Below are 24166 nucleotides of genomic sequence, written 5' to 3' on the forward strand. Positions count from 1 at the left end.
TGTATCTACATCTATTATATCTACATCTACATATATATCTGTATTTGTATGTAATATATCTATATCTAGTATATCTATGTCTGTATATAGATATAGATATATAGCTGTATCTTATCTATCTATATCTATTATATCTATATCTATATACAGATACAGATATATCTATATGTATCTATCTATATCTATTTAGATATAGATATATAGATACAGATGCAGATATAGATACAGATAAAGATAGATATAGGTATATAGATACGGATAGAGATAGTGGTGTGCTCGCTCATCCCTACTAAATAAGCACGGAAACATCAAATAACATTCCGAATAAATCCGATCAGCATACTAAATTTGGCGGAATATTTGTCAAGCCTGTTCAAAAGGGCCGTTTTGCTTCTAAAAGCGCATTTGATATGGATGAAGATAAAAAAAAAAACAAAAACAAGTCATCCCTTTTCCTAAGTCATTTGAATGCCACACTGAAAGCAACAATGGGCTAGGCTAATACATGAAAAAAGACTGGGCTGTCCAAGCACATTAGGAGCACAATGTATGGCATTTGATAATGAAACCCAAAGGAGCGTGTGAAAAGATGTTTGCTTATGAAGCTTCTGAAAATATCCCCATATCGTTTAACCAAAAAACAATCCAAAGCTAGCCTACTTTTCCTCCTGCCTCCTCCAGGCAAACGACATCCCTTGATGATGCTCAAAAACCCGTTCACACAACACTTATTTCCTGGAATCATGCTTTCAGTTTCGGGGGGAGAGGGTCTCGGATGTTGTAAAAGGAGCCCACAAAAGCAGGAGCAGCTTTTTCATCTTGTTAAGGTTATCACATACAGCTGATACTTGCTTTGCACGCTCCAGTGTAATCCTCTCCTTCTTGTAAATGTCACATGGAATCAGCAGTGTTGACCTTGGGAGACATGGGGGCTAGATCTGACGATGTCTGTTTTTCCTGTGTTCTTTTTAAAGCTTGGGGTGTGTAATTGAGTCGAGTGCCAGGACGGCGGGCTTTGATGGTGAGCAAGCACGGGAGACCGCCGTGCGCACACACACATACACACACAAAGAAAACAAACAAAGCAACACAGAAGTATAAAACAGCACAAAGCAACCATGATATGACAGGAAGTCTCAGTTGAATAAACTGACAACAGCATGCAATTAAATCACACAAATGCAGGAAATCACCCCACCTGGATGGCACAGCGTGATCTTTTTTACCTGCTTTAAGCACACCAAGGCCTATCCGTCCGCCACGCTGAGCAAGAGTAAGCACAGCTTTCTTCCGAGGAACTTTTGTGGTCCAAAAAGCCCGGCTTTGAAAGGGGTTCAATTTGACAAGCACGGCACCCACCGCAGGACATCATTAGTCCAATTTTGGCACTAAAGCCAGGAGTCGGCCGCATTAGAGACACCGAGACAAGCTGCGGAGTTGTCAGCTTCTGCCAAGACTCCTCTTGAGTCAACCTGCGCGACGCTACGCTTGTGTTGCAGATGCCCTTTTCTGTTGGAGCTTCACAAAATGTACACACATACGGTATCGCACACTTTGTAGTTTGCGAGGCTAACACGCGACCGACAAGCACACAGTCATCACATCATGCAATAATACGTTGGGAAATGTGTTAGCCACCATTTATTCATTCATTTTCTATCCTCACAAAGGTCGCGGTATCCCAGCCAATCACAGGGCACATATAGACAAACAACCATTCACACTCACATTCATACCTAGGGACAATTTGGAGTCGGCAATTAACCTAGCATGTTTTTGGAATGTGGGAGTACCCGGAAAAAACGCACGCATGCACAGGGAGAACATGCAAACTCCACACAGATATGGCCGAGGGTGGAATCAAACTCGGGTCTCCTAGCTGAGGTGAGGGTAGGAACGCACCTTGCTAGCAGTTAAGCAGAACTTAAACTCCACAGTGGTCCATTACGTTCATTTGTTGCATTACCAAATCAAATTTCAGTGTCCCTTACGCTGTACACAGAACGCAATCACAGGGCCAGCCAATCACAGGGCACATGTAGACAAACAACCATTCACATTCATACCTATGGACAATTTGGAGTCGCGGAAAGCGGTGCAGAATCTGGAAGCTCTAGAAAGCTTTCGGTGCGGGTTATTGTGTTTAGCTGCTCTGTAGGAGTCCACAACTCAACGCAAAGTGTCGCAAATGAAGAATAATAGGTTCCCTTTAAGCACCGGCACTGTATTCAAAAGTTATGCAAATCAAGCTAGCCCAAGTCGCCAATTAACCTAGCATGTTTTTGGAATGTGAGTCCCCGGAGAAAACCCACACATGCACGGGGAGAACATGCAAACTCCACACAAAGATGGCCGAGGGAGGAATTGAACTCTGGTCTCCTAGCTGCGCTAACCACTCGTCCACCGTACAGCCCCTGTTATCTACCAGTTCTGACATAAATTGTAGTAAATGACCAAAAAATTATGTAGGTAACATAGGGTCTATTTGTTTGTTGGGCTGCACGGTGCTCAAGTGGTTAGTGCGCAAGCCTCACAGCTAGAAGACCCGAGTTCAATTCCACCCTCGGCTATCTCTGCGTGGAGTTTGCATGTTTTCTCCGGGTACTCCGGTTTCCTCCCACATTCCAAAAACATGCTAGGTTAATTAGCGACTCCAAATTGTCCATAGGTATGAATGTGAGTGTGAATGGTTGTTTGTCTATATGTGCCCTGTGATTGGCTGGCCACCAGTCCAGGGTGTACCCCGCCTCTCACCCGAAGATAGCTGAGATAGGCTTCAACACCCCCCCGCAACCCTCGTGAGGATAAGCAGTAGAAAATGAATGAATGAAATAAAGGGCACATTTTCCACAAAAATGATGGTTGCTTTTGAATATTTAATAAATATTTGACCTCATGTTACTGCTCTGTTGCTCTGTTCTTGGAACCTTGGCTTTCATCATTAATAAGGTAGGAGCTCGGAATTAATGTACATCCAATTAGTTTGTACCCATTGTAGTTTTACATGCTGGAACAATGTGAAATAATTATGAGTACTTTCTGTGCATCCTGGGGAGTTGGGAGATTTAATTCAATAATGCAATTATTATTATATATTATTAGGCCTTTGGACAAAATGTTCCTTTTTTAGTACTGGTTTGGGCACCATTTAAAGGGGATCTGTTATGCTTTTCCCATTTTTATGACCTATAAATGTTTTTATAATGTTGTATTCTCATGTTAAACAATACCAAAGCATCAGATAATGAGGTTTGCACATTTGGAAGTGAGCCCTGAAAGACGTTTTGGATGGCTATGCACTCAGTAAACGTGGATCTAGGTTTCTGGAAGTCCTCGGGAGCGCTTGAGAGTGTGACCAATCACAGCGGAGTGGATGGAGTCAATTAAACAGATCATTTGGGTCGGAAACAGGAAGGCCTTGTAAACACTGCAGAAAGCGGTGCGGAATTTACATTATGTTTGCACTAATCCCTCGTTTATCACGGTTAAAAGCTTCCAGACCTGACTGTGATAAGTGAATTTCCACATTGTTTAAACATTAGAGCCCTCTAGACATGAAATAACACCCCTATAGTAACCTTTACTATACTATTACCCTAAATATTAGACATTACTATATAGATATATATACTATATATATATACTATAGACCTAGCCGTGATAAGTGAATTTAGTAAGTGATAAGTGAAGTAGGGTCTTTCCTTCATTCATTCATTTTTACCGCTTATCCTCACGAGGGTCGCAAAGGTGCTGGAGCCTATCCCAGCTGTCTTCCGGCGAGAGACAGGGTACACCCTGGACTGGTGGCCAGCCAATCACAGGGAACATACGTATAGACAAACAACCATTCACACTCACATTCATACCTATGGACAATTTGGAGTCTCTAATTAACCTAGCATGTTTTTGGAATGTGGGAGATGAAACCGGACATGCAAACTCCACACAGAAATGGCCGAGGATGAAATTGAACCCGGGTCTCCTTGGTGTGAGGTCTGCACACTAACCACTCGACCACCGTATTGTTGCTTATTTTCACTTTAAAACAACATTACTGCCTGCCTTACCACCCAATGACATTCTGGAAACACGTCTACCACTGGAGGTTGTGACAAATCAATCACGACAGAAATATTTAGGATTGCAGCTTGAAATAAACTTTCATCAAAAATGCAGTCGTTGGTCCGTATCAGTGCAGCGCTTTAAAGAGAATTGACTAACCAGCACATAAGCCTCCTTCTGGGTATTAACAGAAGCCTTACCGTCTATTCCAACTAGGTCAATCACATCCGATAATCCAAATTTTTAAATGATATTTCAACTCTGTTGCAGTCTGACTTCAATGATTTATTACGAATAGCAGGGGTTAGCGGTCTGATTTTGATTCAACATAATAAGTCAAATGGTAACATGCATCATCATATCATACATCATACATTTAAATAAAAAAAAAGTTCACAGTTGGCCTGGATAAAATGGTATCAAAGACTTGGTCTACAAAAAAAAAAAAAAAAGAGGTGCTGGTGATAGCTAATTTATTATTGCACAGAAGAGTCAAATTCCTGACTGAATGCTTGATGAGGGATCTCATTGCCCTGCAGGGATCTCGTTTGCCTGACTTGATGCTGCGAAACCACTGACAGGGGCCTGCAGGTCAAAAGGGTCCAAGAACCTTTCTGCCCCCGTGGTGGAAACACGCGCTGTGTTTGTTGCCATCACAGTATGCGGCTCAGCATGTGTTTTCTGAATAACATTGCATATGGAATGAAAGCTTTGTTTATTTCTATCGCCGCAGTTCATTCATTCATTGAGCTAAAACGACGTACGTAGCGTGCATTGCTGCGTTACTCACTCTGAGTGAAACGTGGAGGGTTGTCGTTGACGTCAGAGAGGGTGACAGTGACGGTGGTGGTCCCGGATAATCCTCCTAAATGGCCTCCCATGTCCTTGGCTTGAAGGACCACTAGGTACTGATCCTGGGTCTCCCTGTCCATGTCTGGGACAGCTGTGCGTAGGATTCCTGCATGGAGACCACACATAAAAAGACACATTTTGTGTTGGATTGCAAGGTTTACAGTGTGCTTAAAGCGTTTAATGTTTGCTTCCAGTCCATATTGAGGTGCAGTATGTTTTGGGGTAAGGAGAGGGTGTAGTATGACCGGGTGGCATATGGCATATGTGGTTATATGTTGCAGGGGGGCATTCTTCATGACTGAAGGCCCTCGTCTGTGTGGTAATGACTGGCATGTTCAACAGGACAACGCTGCAGTTCACAATTCCCACCTGAAGGACTTCATACAGAGGACTAAGGTGACTCATTTGGACCATACTGCGTATTCATTTGATCTAACTTGATGGACATCAGTTCCAGACAGTGGATGCCCTCATCTTCACCCCCTGGAGCAACGTTCATTCCCAGCAGCCTCCTCGAAACACTGGCATCAAGCACACCCAAACCCAAAGAATGGTGTAGGTACTCATTACTAGCCACGTTTACATGAGGAGTTTTCCTCTTTCCGAATGGAATCTTTCCGAAAGCAATGGTATACATGGAAAGGAATATTCCAATCACGTGTCTACATGATCTATAATCAACCAGAATAGTCAATGGGGCATGCGCAGTAAAACGTAAACACAAACATCACGTGATACAGACTTCCTCGAGTTTTTCTTTCACTTGTTGGAATAACTCCGTATTGCCAGTTTTTCGTTCGTCCAGTCTTGGAATTTAGTTTGAATCAAAAAACAAACTTTCCACAAGCAGTCCAGTGCCGATTGCTCGCCTCCATTTTTTTTTTTTTAATGAACAACGTCTCGAGCTGCGTGTTACGTCATATCTCAGCATTCGTTGAAAGAACGCACCCGGGAACAGGAAAAGATAAAGTTCAATCTTGCTAATATTTTATAATTAAGCTCGGCACAATACTACTCATGTTTAGGCTAAAAACACATCAGCTAACAGTTAGCTAACACACGTACACCAACAGCAAATGCAAGCTAGCAGTAGCATGAAGTTAGCGAACTTCACTACAAAACAAAACAACTTTTGAAATAGAAAATGCATCTATGTAAGTGTTTTATACACCAATATACTTACAAAGACGATAATTTCCCAAGAAACAAGCGTTTAGAGCAACTTTCGGCGTCTTTATGAGGTTTTCCTGCTTCGTTTCTGCTGTGAAGCTAGCATGCTTTTCACCGAGAGAACAACAAAGCTTGTCTATATACGCGAGCACTCACTCTCTCGTGGGCCAAAACGATACTTTCTTAAGAAGATGTCTCACTCTGTAAACTTTTTAACCTTAGCGTTTTATAATATTATATTTTGTATTTATTCTATACCGTTGTATTTATTAGAACTTTTAGCTATTTATTACTTACATTTTAACTAACTTATGAAACATATTAATTATTAATTCGACCCAAAAAGACATGACAACCCACACTTGACATTGTTCATGATCGATTCCCTGTGAAATACAGGAATTAAACACTTCACCTCAACTACTTGGGTGTTAATAATTGGGCACGATCATATTTTAAGATCTTGTGATTCCTTGAACCTCAAAGATAGCGAGGCAGACATTTCAGCTACCAGGCTCCTCTCCCGTGGAAACATATTCTGCTTTAAGTTTAGGAGGCAGGCTCGTTCTCTTTATCCCTAATTTTGCTTTTTTTTTTTTTTTTTGAGTAAGCTTGTAGCTTCTAGTTAAGGCTGAGTCAGACTCAGCCTTGAACCCTGTCTTAGTTATGTTGCCATGGACTGCCAGAGGACAGCATGATGCACTGAAATCCTCTGCCTCCACTCTCTTCCTCTCATCCATGTGCATTCATATTAAAAGTATGGTGGGGGGAGAAAAAAAAAAAGTAAAACACCCTCTGGTAGTTTTAGTGCTTTCTCATCTTTTTTTATGTTTCTGCACATTTTTGAGGAATATTTAAGATACTGAACTGAAATTGCAGCCTCGTTTTGTTGCGACCACTGCTCTTATTATTATTATTATTTGTATTGTGCTTTGAATTGTGGATGACAAAAGATGGATGTATAATTTCGCAAAACAAAATGTGCTGCACGGTGGACAAGTGGTTACACAGCTAGAAGACCCAAGTTTTCAGCGGGTACTCCGGTTTCCTCCCACATTCCAAAAACATGCTAGGTTAATTAGCGACTCCAAATTGTCCATAGGTATGAATGTGAGTGTGAATGGTTGTTTGTCCATATGTGCCCTGTGATTGGCTGGCCACCAGTCCAGCGTGTACCCCGCCGTCTCTTACCCAAAGACAGCTGGGATAGGCTCCAGCAACCCTACGACAGTATCACTCGGATACTGTGAACATCCAGCAGCAACACAACATTTTGGCATGACTACTATTTTGACTGAACCAGGGCTGCACAGAGGACGGGTGGTTAGCACACAGGCTTCACAGCTGGGAGACCCAAGTTCAATTCCATCCTCGGCCATCTCTGTGTGGAGTTTGCATGTTCCCCCTCCGTGCATGCGTGGGTTTTCTCCGGGTACTCCATTTTCCCCCCACATTCCAAAAACATGCTAGGTTAATTAGCGACTCCAAATTGTCCATAGGTATGAATGTGAGTGTGAATGGTTGTTTGTCTATATGTGCCCTGTGATTGGCTGGCTGGCCACCAGTCCACGGTGTACCCCGCCTCTTGAAAAAATGAAAGTGAATGAATGAATATTACAAATGTACAAATTACCCATTTATGGTAATGGTTTAATTTATTTTGAATTCACAGTTCCACAAGTCGGCTGCCAGGTGTTCGAGTGGTTAGAGATTTGCATGCAGGTTCGATTCCCCCCCTCAGGCATCTCTGTGTGCATGTTCTCTCCAGGTACTCTGGCCAACCTCGCACCGCCAGAACTGATTTAATTTTTAAAACAGAATGGGATTACATGTACATATAATGCCATTCTGTTTTATGATGTTTTAAAAAAAAATTAAATTTTAATTGAAATTAAACATTTTTGAAAACATCATAAAACAGAATGACATATGTACATATAATGCCATTCTGTTTTATGATGTTTTAAAAATTAAAAAAAAATTAAATAAATAAAATTATATGTACATATAATGCCATTCTGTTTTATGATGTTTTTTTTAAATTAAATAAATAATTTTGATTTTTAATTGTACATAAATGACATATGTACATATAATGCCATTCTGTTTTATGGTGTTTTAAAAATGGTAAAAAAAATTAATGAAAAAAAATTATATGTACATATGATGCCATTCCGTTTCATGATGTTTTAAAAATGTAAAACATTTTAATAAAAAAAAAATAAAATTATATGTACGTATATATAATGCCATTCTGTTTTATGATGTTTTTTAAAAAATTTAAATTTTAGTTAAAAAAATTAAAGTATACATATGTACATATGATGCCATTCTGTTTTATTATGTTTTAAAAATTAAAAAAAAATTAATTAAAAAAATAAAATTATATGTATATATAATGCCATTCTGTTTTATGATGTTTTAAAAAAATAAATTTTAGTTTAAAAAATTAAATTATATGTTCATATGATGCCATTCTGTTTTATTATGTTCTAAAAATAAAAAAAAAATAATTAAAAAAATAAAATTATATTTACATATAATGCCATTCTATTTTATGATGTTTTAAAAAATAAATAATTTTAATTTTTAAAAAGAAATTATTTTTTTTTGTTTAAATTTCAATGCAGATCCAGTAGCTCTGAAGTTGGTAACCAATAACAATTGTGTTTCCAGTTACCCAGTTCCCTGTGATTGGCTGGCCACCAGTCCAGGGTGTACCCCGCCTCTCGCCCCGAAGACAGCTGGGATAGGCTCCGGCACCCCCCGCGACCGTCGTGAGGTAAAAAAAAACCGGTAAAAAATGAATGAATAATATCATAAACCACCAAACATAATATTCATCTTTACCCTGCCTGCAGTGGACCAATTCTACGTTTATTATCCAGCTCTCCGTTCCTCTCTTCGGTAATCCAGTAATTGTGGGTGTTTTGCTACAAAAATACGGTATTTATCTTGTCTATAAACCTTTAGACCAAACTGAACTTATTAACATGAATATGACTGTTCATTTAATATTTCACACACTGCTTGGCCAGTCGCTACACGTGTTAATGAAGTGTTATTATGTGGTGTAGGGGCGAGATGCTCTGCACATTTTTCCCGGGAAAATTAACAAGCAGTCATCACATGTGAGGAAGTGCATGAAGAAATAAAAGCATCCGACGTGGATTAATTGTATCCACTGGGATACGTTGGATTCTTTGGTCTTTATCCACTCCCACATTTGGAAGATTGGAAGACCCAGGTGGGAAAATATTACCTTTTATTTATACTTAAGGTAGCAAAATGGCTTTTTTTTTAGTAATCAGTTTTTATTTTCTTGAGTTTTAAGTTGGTATTTAAGTATCGGAGGATCCTGCAAATTTGTGATTGAACTGCAAATTTTTTTATTTTTGGTCACAATTTTTTTTCTCCAAAAATACGCATTTTTTTCCCGCAAAAAAACACATCTGATTCACGATAAGTTTGCAATAATTTACGTCAAGGGTGTCCAAAATGGTTCCAGTGAAGGCCACATGTAAAGTAACACATGTAGATATGTAAATAAATTATATATATTTCTATATTATATATTATATATACTATGATATTGGTAAAAACTAAATAATAATCAAATTCAATAATTTTTGCAGTTTTTTTTCAGAATACTATGAGTTTATTCATATAATAATACAATTATTATTGTATTATTTTCCCCAAAAAATGTTTTCAAATCTGTGTTTGAACAGTAGCTAGTCAACCAAAATGACCTCAAGAGAGCAGCGACGTCTGATCCAAGAGGTCACAAAAGACCCCACAACAACATCCAGGTCAGTGTTCATGACTCCACCATAAGAAAGACATTGGGCAAAAACGGTAGTTGTTGCTGCTAAGGGTGGCCACCAATGTGGCTGAATGACAACAATTCTGCAAAATTCCTCCACAGCGCTCTAAGAGACTCATTGCAAGTTATCACAAACGCTTGATTGCAGTTGTTGCTGCTAAGGGTGGCCACCAATGTGGCTGAATGACAACAATTCTGCAAAATTCCTCCACAGCGCTCTAAGAGACTCATTGCAAGTTATCACAAACGCTTGATTGCAGTTGTTGCTGCTAAGGGTGGCCACCAATGTGGCTGAATGACAACAATTCTGCAAAATTCCTCCACAGCGCTGTAAGAGACTCATTGCAAGTTATCACAAACGCTTGATTGCAGTTGTTGCTGCTAAGGGTGGCCACCAATGTGGCTGAATGACAACAATTCTGCAAAATTCCTCCACAGCGCTGTAAGAGACTCATTGCAAGTTATCACAAATGCTTGATTGCAGTTGTTGCTGCTTAGGGTGGCCACCAATGTGGCAGAATGACAAAAATTCTGCAAAATTCCTCAACAGCGCTGTAAGAGACTCATTGCAAGTTATCACAAACGCTTGATTGCAGTTGTTGCTGCTAAGGGTGGCCACCAATGTGGCAGAATGACAACAATTCTGCAAAATTCCTCCACAGCGCTGTAAGAGACTCATTGCAAGTTATCACAAACGCTTGATTGCAGTTGTTGCTGCTATGGGTGGCCACCAATGTGGCAGAATGACAACAATTCTGCAAAATTCCTCCACAGCGCTGGAAGAGACTCATTGCAAGTTATCACAAACGCTTGATTGCAGTTGTTGCTGCTAAGGGTGGCCACCAATGTCGCTGAATGACAACAATTCTGCAAAATTCCTCCACAGCGCTGTAAGATACTCATTGCAAGTTATCACAAACGCTTGATTGCAGTTGTTGCTGCTAAGTTATTAGCTTTAGGAGGAAAATCACGTTACTCACATAGGGCCATGTTTTCACTGCCTTAATAAAAGTAAGTTACTGCTTGTATTAGTGTCAAAACATCTTTTTCCACAATTCCAAAATGTATTTTCAATACCAAAACATCCGGTAAAAGTTCTAGCGCCACAGAAGATCAAATAAAAACTATGAAAGACGGGCATTTGGAGAGCACAATATATTGTCACGGGTGTCATACTTTAATGGCACCGAGAAATCCATTACAGATTGATCCCCTCCTCCATGTGAATGGCCTCATTGTGTGACATATGACCGGATTCTGTGGCGGCACATAAATCGCACGCTACGCTCGGCCAAACACCAACGACGACAGCCACGGTTTAGATGACTCGGCAGATCAACCTTTAGTCACATCCAATCCAACTTGGGTAAATAAATAACGGCAACATTTCTCATATTTCACAAGTGCGGCTGATTGAGTGTGGACAATTTGAATACGGGTGTTGATGATGGGTGCCGTGTAGAAACGGCGTGATTGAAACGGGGAGACGAGGTGAGAAGAAGACGGACATGTTGTGAATACTAAACATTGTCTCTCTCTCTCTCTCTTTCTCTCTTTCTCGCTCTCTCTCTTACTGCACAATTCAAATTCAAATGCACTGCCGATCTCTTTGCCCTAGCTCCCTCCAGTCAGCAATCAATTGTTAAAGATTGATGTCCACTGAGCAACAACGGGTATCTGCTCTCCGTGACTCACATGAGCAAAAATAAAGTCTCACTTGGCCTCGCTAACATCTGCCGACTCTTGTGGAGATAAACGCTACCCGGTGTAATGCACACGTCAATCAATATAACATGTGTCGGACATTAATCCTAATTCTTCACCTCTGGGAACCAATTTTTCCTTAAAGGTTGAATGCATATGGAAAACAGTAAATATGTACAGTGTACAAAGGTACTGCCGAATTCTCCCAAACACCTCTGGGGGGTGGGGGGGGTCTATTTTGTTGATCACAAAGGTAGTGTAATGCATAAATGGCACTTTTTAAAATTTTTCTTAATTTTTAAAACTTTTTAAGGCTTTAATCCTCATAATGTGATTGTCTTTTATTGTGGCCACCCTACGGCACACCTGTGAGATTTAAAAAAAAACATTTAAAAATATTTTTTTTATTTTTTCTGTAATTTTTTCAACATTTTTAAGGCTTTAATCCCATAATATTTGGACTTCATCCTCATAACGTGTTAGCCTTTTATTGTGGCCACCCTAGGGCACACCTGTGAGCAGACAAGTGTAGGTATACCATCCAGCGTGATGCATATTGATAATCGTAAACATGTACGGTGTACAAAGATACTGCCGAATTCTTTCAAACACTTCCAGGGTGAGGTGGGGGGGGGGGTCCTTTTGTTTATCACAAAGGTCAAACTAAAATTTTTCTTCATTTTGTAAAACTTTTTTATGGCTTTAATCCCATAATATTTGGACTTCATCCTCATAACGTGTTAGCCTTTTATTGTGGCCACCCTAGGGCACACCTGTGAGCAGACAAGTGTGGGTATACCATCCAGCGTAATGCATATTGATAATCGTAAACATGTACGGTGTACAAAGGTACTGCCGAATTCTTTCAAACACTTCCAGGGTGAGGTGGGGGGGGGGGGGTCCTTTGTTCATCACAAAGGTCAAACTAAAATTTTTCTTCATTTTGTAAAACTTTTTTATGGCTTTAATCCCATAATATTTGGATTTATCCTCATAACGTGTTAGCCTTTTATTGTGGCCACCCTAGGGCACACCTGTGAGCAGACAAGTGTGGGTATACCGTCCAGCGTAATGCATATGGATAATCGTAACATGTACGGTGTACAAAGGTACTGCCAAACTTCCTGGGTGGGGGGGGGGTCCTTTTGTTTATCACGAAGATCATTAGCGTCACTTTTTCACATTTTTCACAATTTTTTAAAAAGTTTTTTAAGGCTTTAATCCCATAATATTTGGACTTCATTCTCGTAATGTGTTAGCCTTTTATTGTGGCCACCCTAGGGCACACCTGATTTCTGTGGAGTTTATATGAGAGGATGAAACCCACAAGTGTGTGGGTACAACAGTGTACAAAGGTACTGCCGAATTCTCTCAAACACTTCCTAGGTGGGGGTGGGGGGGGGGTCCTTTTGTTGCTCACGAAGGTCAAACACATAAGCGTCACTTTTTAAATTTTTTCATAATTTTTTCTACATTTTTAAGGCTTTAATCCCATAATATTTGGACTTTATTCCCGTAACGTGTTAGCCTTTGATTGTGGCCACCCTAGGGCACACCTGTGAGATTGTGTCTGTGGCGCTCACAAAGAGAAAAAGTCCTATTTCTATTTCTGTGGCGTTTATATGTGCGGGCGAAACCCACACAGCAGACAAGTGTGGGTATAGCGTCCAGCGTAATCGTCCACAAACCACTGCTGACACGTGTCTTTTTGATTTGCTTCATCCAGAGCTCGTAACTTGGAGCTATTGTGGGCTTTTGTTGTGCGGATACTGGCCCTAACAGCAACAAGACATTTCTGCCAGCTCACACTGGAATCAACCTAGCGTGTGTGTGTGTATGTGAGACAAGGCCGGATCAGGGGGGGGGGCACAAGTGGTCAAAAGCGGGAAAGATGGAGGACTAAGTGTGACAAGACAGCGGGAATCCTTTAGTGTGTGTGTGAGGAAAGCAAATGAAAGGAAGTGGAGGGTACTATACAGTATGACATCGCCATTTTGCCCCCCCCCCCCTTCCACAATGTGTGTGTGTGTGTGTTACCCATGACCACTTGTTTGCCCGTCTTTATTCAGTATGTGTTTGCACTTCAGCATCTTGGGTAAACTGCAGGGTCTGTGTATTTGTCTGTGTGCACTCCCTGGTCACACAATCCGACACACTTGCTCATTCCAATGCGACTCAACGGCAAGATAATATGACGCAGTATTGGATGGATATTAATGTATATTCATCTAACAGATAGTCAAATAGCCCATTGTGACTGTAGTTTGCTGTATTCATTCATTGCCCCCTGAAGCTAATAACCGGTTTGGCCACCCTTAGCAGCAACAACTGCAATCAAGCGTTTGTGATAACTTGCAATGAGTCTCTTAGAGCGCTGTGGAGGAATTTTGCAGAATTGTTGTCATTCAGCCGCATTGGTGGCCACCCTTAGCAGCAACAACTGCAATCAAGCATTTGTGATAACTTGCAATGAGTCTCTTCCAACGCTGTGGAGGAATTTTGCAGAATTATTGTCATTCAGCCACGTTGGAGGCCACCCTTAGCAGCAACAACTGCAATCAAGCGTTTGGGATAACTTGCAATGAGTCTCTTACAGTATTCATTCGTTCATTCTATTCACCATAGCAGGGGGTGCTGAAGCCTATCCCAGCTGTTTTCAGGCGAGCGGCGGGGTACACCCTGGACTGGTGGCCAGCCAATCACAGGGCACATATAGACAAACAACCATTCACACTCACATTCATACCTATGGACAATTTGGAGTCGCTAATTAACCTAGCATGTTTTTGGAATGTGGGAGGAAACCGGAGCACCCGGAGAAAACCCACAGGGAGAACATGCAAACTCCGCACAGAGATGACCGAGGGTGGAATTGAACTCGGGTCTCCTAGCTGTGAGGTCTAGGTGCCAAATGTGTAAATATGCAAATATACCAGTGTACAGTTACAGTTATGATGTCATCACTACCAACAGCACTATATTCATCACATAGCAACTTAACACCTAAAAGGTGTACCTGATACAAACGTGTATCAGGTACACCCTGGACTGGTGGCCAGCCAATCACAGGGCACATATAGACAAACAACCATTCACACTCACATTCATACCTATGGACAATTTGGAGTTGCTAATTAACCTAGCATGTTTTTGGAATGTGGGAGGAAACCGGAGTACCCGGAGAAAACCCACAGGGAGAACATGCAAACTTCGCACAGAGATGACCGAGGGTGGAATTGAACTCGGGTCTCCTAGCTGTGAGGTCTAGGTGCCAACTGTGTAAATATGCAAATATACCAGTGTACAGTTACAGTTATGATGTCGTCACTACCAACAGCACTAAATTCATCACATAGCAACTTAACACCTAAAAGGTGTACCTGATACAAACATGTATCAGGTACACCCTGGACTGGTGGCCAGCCAATCACAGGGCACATATAGACAAACAACCATTCACACTCACATTCATACCTATGGACAAGCAGTTTTTCGAATGCATGCACGGGGAGAACATGCAAACTCCACACAGAGATGGCCGAGGGTGGAATTGAACTCGGGTTTTCTAGCTGTGAGGTATGTGTGCTAACCACTCAACCACCGTGCAGCGGAGTTTTTTTTTTTTTTATTACAAATTGAAAAGCTTTTAAACTGTTATAGCGAAACTACTTAACCAGCAGCGATATGGTCGGAAAAATGGGAAGAAAATGGGAAGAAAGGCTAAAAAGAAACACTATTCTCTACAATACAGTATGTATTTTGGGTTGGGTGTGTATATATATAAAAATATATATATATGTATATAGTATATAGAAATACAGAAACCCACTGACCTGTCTGGGGATCGACTGAGAAGTACTGTTGGCCCTGCACCAGCGTGTACACCAGTTTGGCGCTGTTCCCGTAAGTCGGGTCATCTGCATCCGTGGCTGTCACCTGGATGATAGACGTCCCTGCAAGGGAGAGGAGAAAGCGGGAGGGAGGAGGGAAAAAAGGGCCAAAGGGCGGGAAATGGAAATTGAGGTTGGAAGTCCCAGAAACGGGGAGGGAGTGTAAGTCAAAATAAGTGAGATGTGCGGCAAAAGGAGTAAATATACAGCATGACTTCAGGTGCGTTTATATCCACACAACCTTCTCCATCGCCTTCTTTTTCAATCTTTGTCACAGTAAAGTGTGACAAATACTTTATTCACCTAATCTAAACACCTACACAAACAAACCCTCTCACTCCTCGATGCCGCCGCTAACCTCCCCCCCCCCACGCGCCTCCCCGCCTCCCAATGTCTCACTTCATTTCTCTTCATCTCCGTCTCCAATTTCTTTTTACTCCCTCGTTCAATCGGACCGTCTGCCGCTTTCACGCTTCTCCTCTTACTCCCCCTAAATCTTCTTTCTACGGCTCACGGAGTGTCAATTTGGCAGGAGCGTTTTTGAATTACTTTGCAAAAAAATATATATATATATAAAAAAAATGGAAATAAACACATTTGAGATATTTTTGCATTCATATGCAGCACACTTCTAAATTGTATATTCACGCTTAGGAGCATGGGAGTGACATTTATTCCGTGACGCTCAAGTCCGACAATGTGGGAGGAAGACGAGGATTTCTGAGAGAAACTGCTACTTTTTATGTGATTGAAAGCAAAAAAATGTAAGAAACAATAGTTGTGTGTGGGGGGGGGGGGCGTGTGTCCACGGAAACGCGAGTTAAGTGAGGCACTGAAACGGTTGACAGGCAAATTATAAAAAATATGAAAAAATCAGACCTGACTGCTTAATGTTTAACCCGTTTTGAGATGTTTGACCTTCAATGTGATTACGTTCTCCCTCACGCTTGTCGTATCAAGACACAAAAAAAGGAACTGTGGCCATTCCGCTGCCACCTCCGGGAAACTAAATGTATAAAATGCACAAGAAAATGACTTTAAATATCTTTTCATATTTTTATTGTCCAGCATATATTGAAGTCTTGAATTACTGAACAATCTCAAGCCGCTATAAAGATCAGCTGCTCATAAACAGCTGACAATGTTATTAAATAATACGAGGGGTATTATTTGATTGGGATCTGCCCCTACAGCATGCTGGGAGCATGCACTAATACACATAGTACACCGAGGTGCCCTTGTACACTCCAGTTACTGTACTATACATGAAAAAAATAAAATAATGTAATTATATCATTTTATAATATATAGTATATATTCATTCATTCATTCATTTTCCACCGCTTTTTCCTCATGAGGGTCGTGGGGGGTGCTGGAGCCTATCCCAGCCGCCTTCGGGCAAGAGGCGGGGTACACCCTGGACTGGTCGCCAGCCAATCACAGGGCACACACAGACAAACAACCTATAGTATATATATATTATAAAATTATATATTATATAAATTAAATTATATAATTAAATTATATAACTTTTTCATGTATGTATGTACATATATATACATATAAAATTATATAATTAAATTATATTACTTTTGAAAATATTTTTTTTATTACATTTTGATTTTTTTAAAATATTTTTTAATTAATTTTATAATACAATATATATTATAAAATTATATATATATTATACAAATTAAATTATATAATTAAATTATGTATATATATATATAAAATATAAATAAAATATGTATATATAAATATATATACATACATATATACATATATGTGTATATATATATACACATATACATATATAAAATTATATAATTAAATTATATTACTTTTGAAAATATTTTTTATTACATTTTGATTTTTTTAATCATTTTTTTTATTTTTTAAATATTTTTTAATTAATTTTATAATATAATATATGTATTATAAAATTATATATTATATAAATTAAATAATATAATTAAATTATATTACTTTTTCATGTATATATATATGTATATATATATATATATATGTATATATATATGTAAAATGTCCTCATAAGAACTAAGCGCAGTCAGTCAGATAGCAAAAACCTTAAAAGAGATTGGAACCTACCCAGCTTCTGGCATAAATTATTTAAAATAATACAAAACTTTCTCCTGGCTTTTAGAGCGCAAGAGTAGTCCTTCAGAGTGGAGTTTAAATGTAGATTAAAGTACTTTTTGTACATACAGCCTCTCTGGAGCCATGCTCTGAATTGCAATCTCAAGGCACATTCAGTCACTCCAGATCTTTCGGTAATATGAGGGTGACAAATTACCTCTTCACCGTCCTCGTCATTTGGATTCCGAGCACGTCTGTCATATTGGAGATGATCTTTTAGCAGACATAGAAATATTGTCAGGTTACTTTATTTTTCACATTTGTGTTCTTCCAAGAGAGAAGTTAAGATAATAACATTCAAAAATTTGGGGGTTAATTTGGAATATTGTGTGAATTATTATTTTGTTTCTGTTTTTTGTTTTTCTGTAAAACATAAATAATAAACTCAGATCAGAGGTACATCATTAAATGATCACCGTTTGAAAATGTCAGTTTCAGTTTGTTTCCTTGTTTATTTTTTCAGTTTCATGGTTTACTTTTTCAGTATGTTTACATTCGACAATGAACGCTATACATATACAATCGTCCCTCGTTTATAGCGGTCAATTGGTTCCAGATCTGACCACTCTAAGTGAATTAAAAAAAAAAAATTACCACTTCCACACAGAGTGGGAGGAGAACTTTTTTTTTCACTCTATGCAGTGTTAAAGCACTTTAATGTAAGATGTCTGAATGTTTTGTATCATTGCTGCGTCTTAGTGAGAATATGATATATCACTTGTGTTTCAATATGTTTTGGCTAATAAAAAAATGATTACAAATGTAATTCATTTTTAACTGCGACATAACAAAGCTGCGATAATCGAACCGCAATATTTCGACTTTATACTTGGAATTTTGTGGCTTTATTATAACATGTTTTTTAAAAAATGCATTAATTACTAAATCATGTGGAAATTACCACTTCCACACAGAGTGGGAGGAGAACCTTTTTTTTCTCCACTCTATCATGTGGGATATGTCATGGCTGACTTTATGACTTCATGCAGTGTTAAAGCACTGTAATGTTCAATGTAATATTCAAAAAAATTATTACAATAAAAAAATATTACAAATGTAATTAATTTTTAACTGCGACATAGCAAAGCTGCGATAATCGAACCGCAATATTTTGACTTTATACTTGGGATTTTTTGGCTTCATTATATTATGTTTATTTAAAAATGCATTAATTACTAAATCATGTGGAAATTACCACTTCCACACAGAGTGTGAGGAGAACCTTTTTCTCACTAGCTTTCAGCTTTCATTAGCAAAGCTGTGATAATTGAATCACAATATTTTGACTTTGCACTTGGAATTTTGTGACTTCATTATTTTTTTCAAAAATACATTAATTACTAAATCATGATCATGGTTCAATATGGCGCATTACTAAAAAGCCATTATTCTTCTCCCTGAGAGATAGCTTTTATAGCAACAAGCACAAGCAATTTGTATTTTTGTATTAATTTGTATTTTTGTATTAAGTGGCTAATTTATTGGTATTATGTCTGAGTAATGCACTGAGTAAAAGAAATGACTAGAATGGAATCTAATAAGCTTAAAAAAACATTTAGTAACTACAAATATATTGGATTTTTAAAATAAGGAATCCCACTAAGGAACCAATTAACAGTGATAAATGAGGGATTAATATACAGTATATAATAAATGTCTTCATTTTGCAACATGAGGCTTGATGATGTTTGACAAGCTTTGCTCTTTGAAACTTTATCGAGGACGACTGGATGTGAGTGACTTTTAGTTTTGTGTACACCAGGGGTCTCAAACACGCGGCCCGCAGGACACTAGTTTGAGGCCCCCCGCCTTGATATGAAAGTTTAATGTTTGATATGGATGCTGTATGGTATCATGTACGCAGAAAAAATTATTACGTTTGATTAATGTTCATGTTAAAGGTTAAATAAGTGTTAACAGTTATCCTCCCTATCCGTGTGGAAGTGGTAAGTTTTTGGCTTTTTTAAGTTTTAAGGAAATAACTTGGAGGCTACCATTTAGGTCGCTAGCTCTCTAGTTTGCGAGTTAGCATGTGTCTCAAGGCCCTGCAGTTGCGCAATATGTTGTAAATAAAAAGTATAAATGTGACTATAGTCGTGTTTTGTCATGTCTACAGGGCTCTAATAATGCTTTGTTCATTTTAATCTGAAAAAAATAATTTGTCTACCCACCAACTATATGTGGTTTCTTAAGTATTTATTATTTGCCATTTTATTATTATTATTATTATTATTATTATTATTATTATTATTATTATTATTATTATTATTATTATTATTATTATTATTATTATTATTATTATTATTATTATTATTTATTACTGATTGATTGATTTTCTTTATTCTTGATTTGTTTATTTATTTTTCATCTTATTTTGTGTAGAAAAATAAAAAGTAAGATATTTGAGAACAGTGGAATGTTTTATCAGAGCTTTTCTTGTAGAAAATTGGAACCTTTAATAAATGCGTTTTTTTTGTTTTTTTTTTTGGAAAACCTGATGCGGCCCAGTCTCACCCAGACCCGAGCTCCAGTGGCCCCCAGGTAAATTGACTTTGAGACCCCTCGTGTACACGAACACAGCCCTTCGCCACGGGGGGGGGGGGGGGGGGGGGGGGCCTGGAGCAAAATAATGATCAGTTTATGGAATATATTATTTGCAGGTGAGGTCAAGGTGGGTTGCTATGCCGACCAGTGACATCAGTTTGTCCTTTCCTTTCAAAAGCAGCCCATTTTCATAATGAGCCTCGAAAGCCCAGAGAAGCTGCAGCGACACAGTATGAGGCACCTAACAGGACTAACTGTCAACTTTATTTGGTAGATTATGAGCACCGCAAGCGCTGTTTTTGGGACAGTGAAAGTCATGTATTGTTTACATATTTTTTTACCGGACATTTACATGCACAGGCTCAAGTGAGTAGCAAAAGTTTTGACATTGCGCTCATGAAAGGGGTTTCAAGGTCCAAGTCCCCCCCCCCCCCCCCCCACTCAGCTCTGTATCGTGGGGGGTCCACCCTAAAGGACCAGAGGTTAACTTCCCTCCACCTTCACGTTTGTATCCACCCTTTTTGGCAAGAAATTGTACTCGCTTTTTCCACTCAGGAACGTCAGTGCTCACGTGGGCAATGACAATGAGACGTGGAACGGGTGACTGAGAGGAACGGTGGTTGTTGAGGCAAAAACTTGGGTATAGGTGGAGTTTGCTGAAGTTTTGGAGTTCTGGAGAGCTACATTGCCGTTCTGGCGAACCACCCAGGAGGAGGAAGTGGTGTATGGTGGAGAATCAGCTGCTGACCGGTCTCTGATTGAGGTCAGCAACATTGCAATTCTGGCGAACCACCCAGGAGGAGGAAATGGTGTATGGTCCCCTTCCTCCTCCTGGGTGGTTCACCAGAATCAGCTGCTGAAACCAAACAGTGGTACATACATACGGTGTATGGTGGAGAATCAGCTGCTGACCGGTCTCTGGTTGAGATCAGCATCTGATTCTCCACCATACACCACTTCCTCCTCCTGGGTGGTTCGCCAGAATGCCAATGTAGCTCTCCAGAATTCTCTGTGGCTTCAGCAAAGTCGGAAAATTCTGGAGATTCTGGCCAGTGGAAATGCGCCATTCTGGTGAACCACCCATGAGGAGGAAGTGGTGTATGGTGGAGAATCAGCTGCTGACAAGTCTCTGGTTGAGGTCATTCTGGCGAACCACCCAGGAGGAGGAAGTGGTGTATGGTGGAGAATCAGCTGCTGATCTCAACCAGAGACCGGTCAGCTGCTGATCTCAACCAGAGACCGGTCAGCAGCTGATTCTCCACCATACACCACTTCCTCCTCCTGGGTGGTTCGCCAGAATGACCTCAACCAGAGACTTGTCAGCAGCTGATTCTCCACCATACACTACTTCCTCCTCCTGGGTGGTTCGCCAGAATGGCGCATTTCCACTGGCCAGAATCTCCAGAATTTTTCGACTTTGCTGAAGCCACAGAGAATTCTGGAGAGCGTATGGTGGAGAATCAGCTGCTGACAAGTCTCTGGTTGAGGTCATTCTGGCGAACCACCCAGGAGGAGGAAGTGGTGGATGGTGGAGAATAAGCTGCTGACCGGTCTCAGGTTGAGGTCAGCTGCTGACCGGTCTCAGGTTGAGATCAGCATCTGATTCTCCACCATACACCACTTCCTCCTCCTGGGTGGTTCGCCAGAATGGCAATGTATCTCTCCAGAATTTTCCGTTGGCTTCAGCAAACTCAGGAGGAAGTGGTGCATGGTGGAGAATCAGTTGCTGACCGGTCTCTGGTCTCTGGCTGACCGGTTCTCCACCATACACCACTTCCTCCTCCTGGGTGGATCGCCAGAATAGCAATGTAGCTCTCCAAAATTCTCCGTAGCTTCAGCAAACTCTGAGAATTCTGGAGTGATGTATGGTGGAGAATCAGCTGCTGACCTCAACCAGAGACTGGTCAGCATCTGATTCTCCACCATACACCACTTCCTCCTCCTGGGTGGATCGCCAGAATAGCAATGTAGCTCTCCAAAATTCTCCGTAGCTTCAGCAAACTCTGGGAATTCTGGAGTGGTGTATGGTGGAGAATCAGCTGCTGACCTCAACCAGAGACTGGTCAGCATCTGATTCTCCACCATACACCACTTCCTCCTCCTGGGTGGTTCGCCAGAATGGCAATGTAGTTCTCCAGAATTCTCCGTGACTTCAGCAAACTCCCTAAGACTGACTGTGTAATACCAACTGTGATAATACTGACTGTGAAGACCTCCGTATTTCCACCGACACACCTTTCAATGATTAAGAAGTCTGGTGAGCTATCCTATTTTTGAGACTCAGGTGGGTAAAAAAGCTCCTCGGTGGCAGAACTTAGGGTGTGGTTGAGATCCTCTAGTTCCTAAAATTAGTCCAACCAGTCTCCATGTACTTTATAGAAGACAAAAAATCCAGTACCTATATTTGCCATCTCAGGCACCGTGGCGCTGTAGGGTCCTTCGTCGAAGACAGGCGGGTTGTCGTTGATGTCCTGCACCCGAATTATAAACTGTGATGAGGGCTCCAGGGCACGGTCCGTCTGCCTGTCAGTGGCCGTGGCAATGAGACGGTACTCATCCTTCTCCTCACGGTCCAGCGGCTTTGTGACGTGGATGTTACCTGTCTTCTCATCGATCACAAAGACAGAGCCCGCCCCTTCGCCTCTCAGGACATATTTAGTGCGTCCATCATTCCTGTCCATGTCCGTGTGGAGCTAGGTTGGGGAAGGATGGAGAGAGGGAAAATATAAAGAGGGAATAAAATGTGAGTATTGAATAAACACTTAAAGTATTATTTATACTTGTTCTACCATGTTTATACCATTCATTCATTCATTTCCTCACAAGGGTCGTGGGGGGTGCTGGAGCCTATCCCAGCTGTCTTCGGGCGAGAGGCGTGGTACACCTTGGACTGGTGGCCAGCCAATCACAGGGCACATATAGACAAACAACCATTCACACTCACATTCATACCTATGGACAATTTGGAGTCGCTAATTAACCTAGCATGTTTTTGGAATGTGGGAGGAAACCGGAGTACCCGGAGAAAACCCACGCATTCACGGGGAGAACATGCAGACGGTGGAATCGAACTCGGGTCTCCTAGCTGTGTGGCCTTGTGCACTAACCACTCGACAACAGTGCAGCCCGGGTCTTTAATTTATAAATGAAATATTGTTGTAGGTAATGGCATTTTTCTGTATCATTAGAGCCCTCTAGAAACAAACTAACACCCCTATATCCATCTTCACACACATATTATCCAATATAGTAGACATAAGAGTGTGGCCTTGTGCGCTAACCACTCATCCACCGTGCAGCCCCAGTCTTTAATTTATAAATGGAATATTGTTGTAGGCAAAAAACCGGTCTATGGCATTTTTCTGCATCATTAGATGCTAAATTTGTGTCAAAGTGAATGCTTAATTGCTTAATTTAGACAAAAAAAAACATAAAAAATTGCTTCAATATATAAATTTTGAGCTAATAATCGGCCGTAATCAAAGCTAGTATGACTTTATAATGAAAAAAAACACGACAGAATGAGGCTGCGAAAGTGGAAGCGTGAAGAGGATCTGCGTATTTGCAGGGTGCTGTCGCTTCCTTTCTCGTCACGCTGCAAACCTTGTCATGAACTCCACTCTCCGTGATCTCAAAGATATCCGCAAAAACACATGCTCTCCTGTTAGTTTTTAATTCAAAAATTAGTTTTCCAGCAAACTAATTTTGCAAAAATTTTAACTTTGTTTATTTTTTTAAATATTGCAAATTTAAGAAATAGCATCTTTTTTCTTTAATATTCAAACTTTTATGCTACAAAAAATGACCCTATACAGTATTTGTTCATAATATTACGGCGTGAAATACAACTTTCTCTTTCAATTATAGCTTTTTTCATTGAATATTTTGACTTTATTTTTGTAAAATTAGTGCTGATTTTTTTAATTTTTGAATTTTTTTTGTTTTCTTGTGAAATACTGTT

The 24166-nt window shown here is 40.1% G+C and overlaps 1 protein-coding gene across 1 annotated transcript in view; it reads right to left on the reverse strand.

The window, feature by feature from the left end:
- cdh24b (cadherin 24, type 2b) overlaps nt 1-24166 on the reverse strand; it is a 154696-nt gene that overhangs the window by 93248 nt on the left and 37282 nt on the right. The window contains exons 2-4 of the mRNA XM_078791369.1: nt 22604-22898; nt 15448-15567; nt 4853-5020 (exon numbers count right to left, since the gene is read on the reverse strand). Of these exons, the coding sequence (XP_078647495.1) occupies nt 4853-5020; nt 15448-15567; nt 22604-22898 (583 nt within the window). The remainder of the gene's footprint in view (nt 1-4852; nt 5021-15447; nt 15568-22603; nt 22899-24166) is intronic.

The sequence above is a fragment of the Doryrhamphus excisus genome, linkage group LG6 (assembly GCF_037039965.1).
Source record: "Doryrhamphus excisus strain RoL-2023G ecotype Guam linkage group LG6, RoL_Dexc_Guam_v1.1, whole genome shotgun sequence".
Lineage (NCBI taxonomy): Eukaryota > Metazoa > Chordata > Actinopteri > Syngnathiformes > Syngnathidae > Doryrhamphus > Doryrhamphus excisus.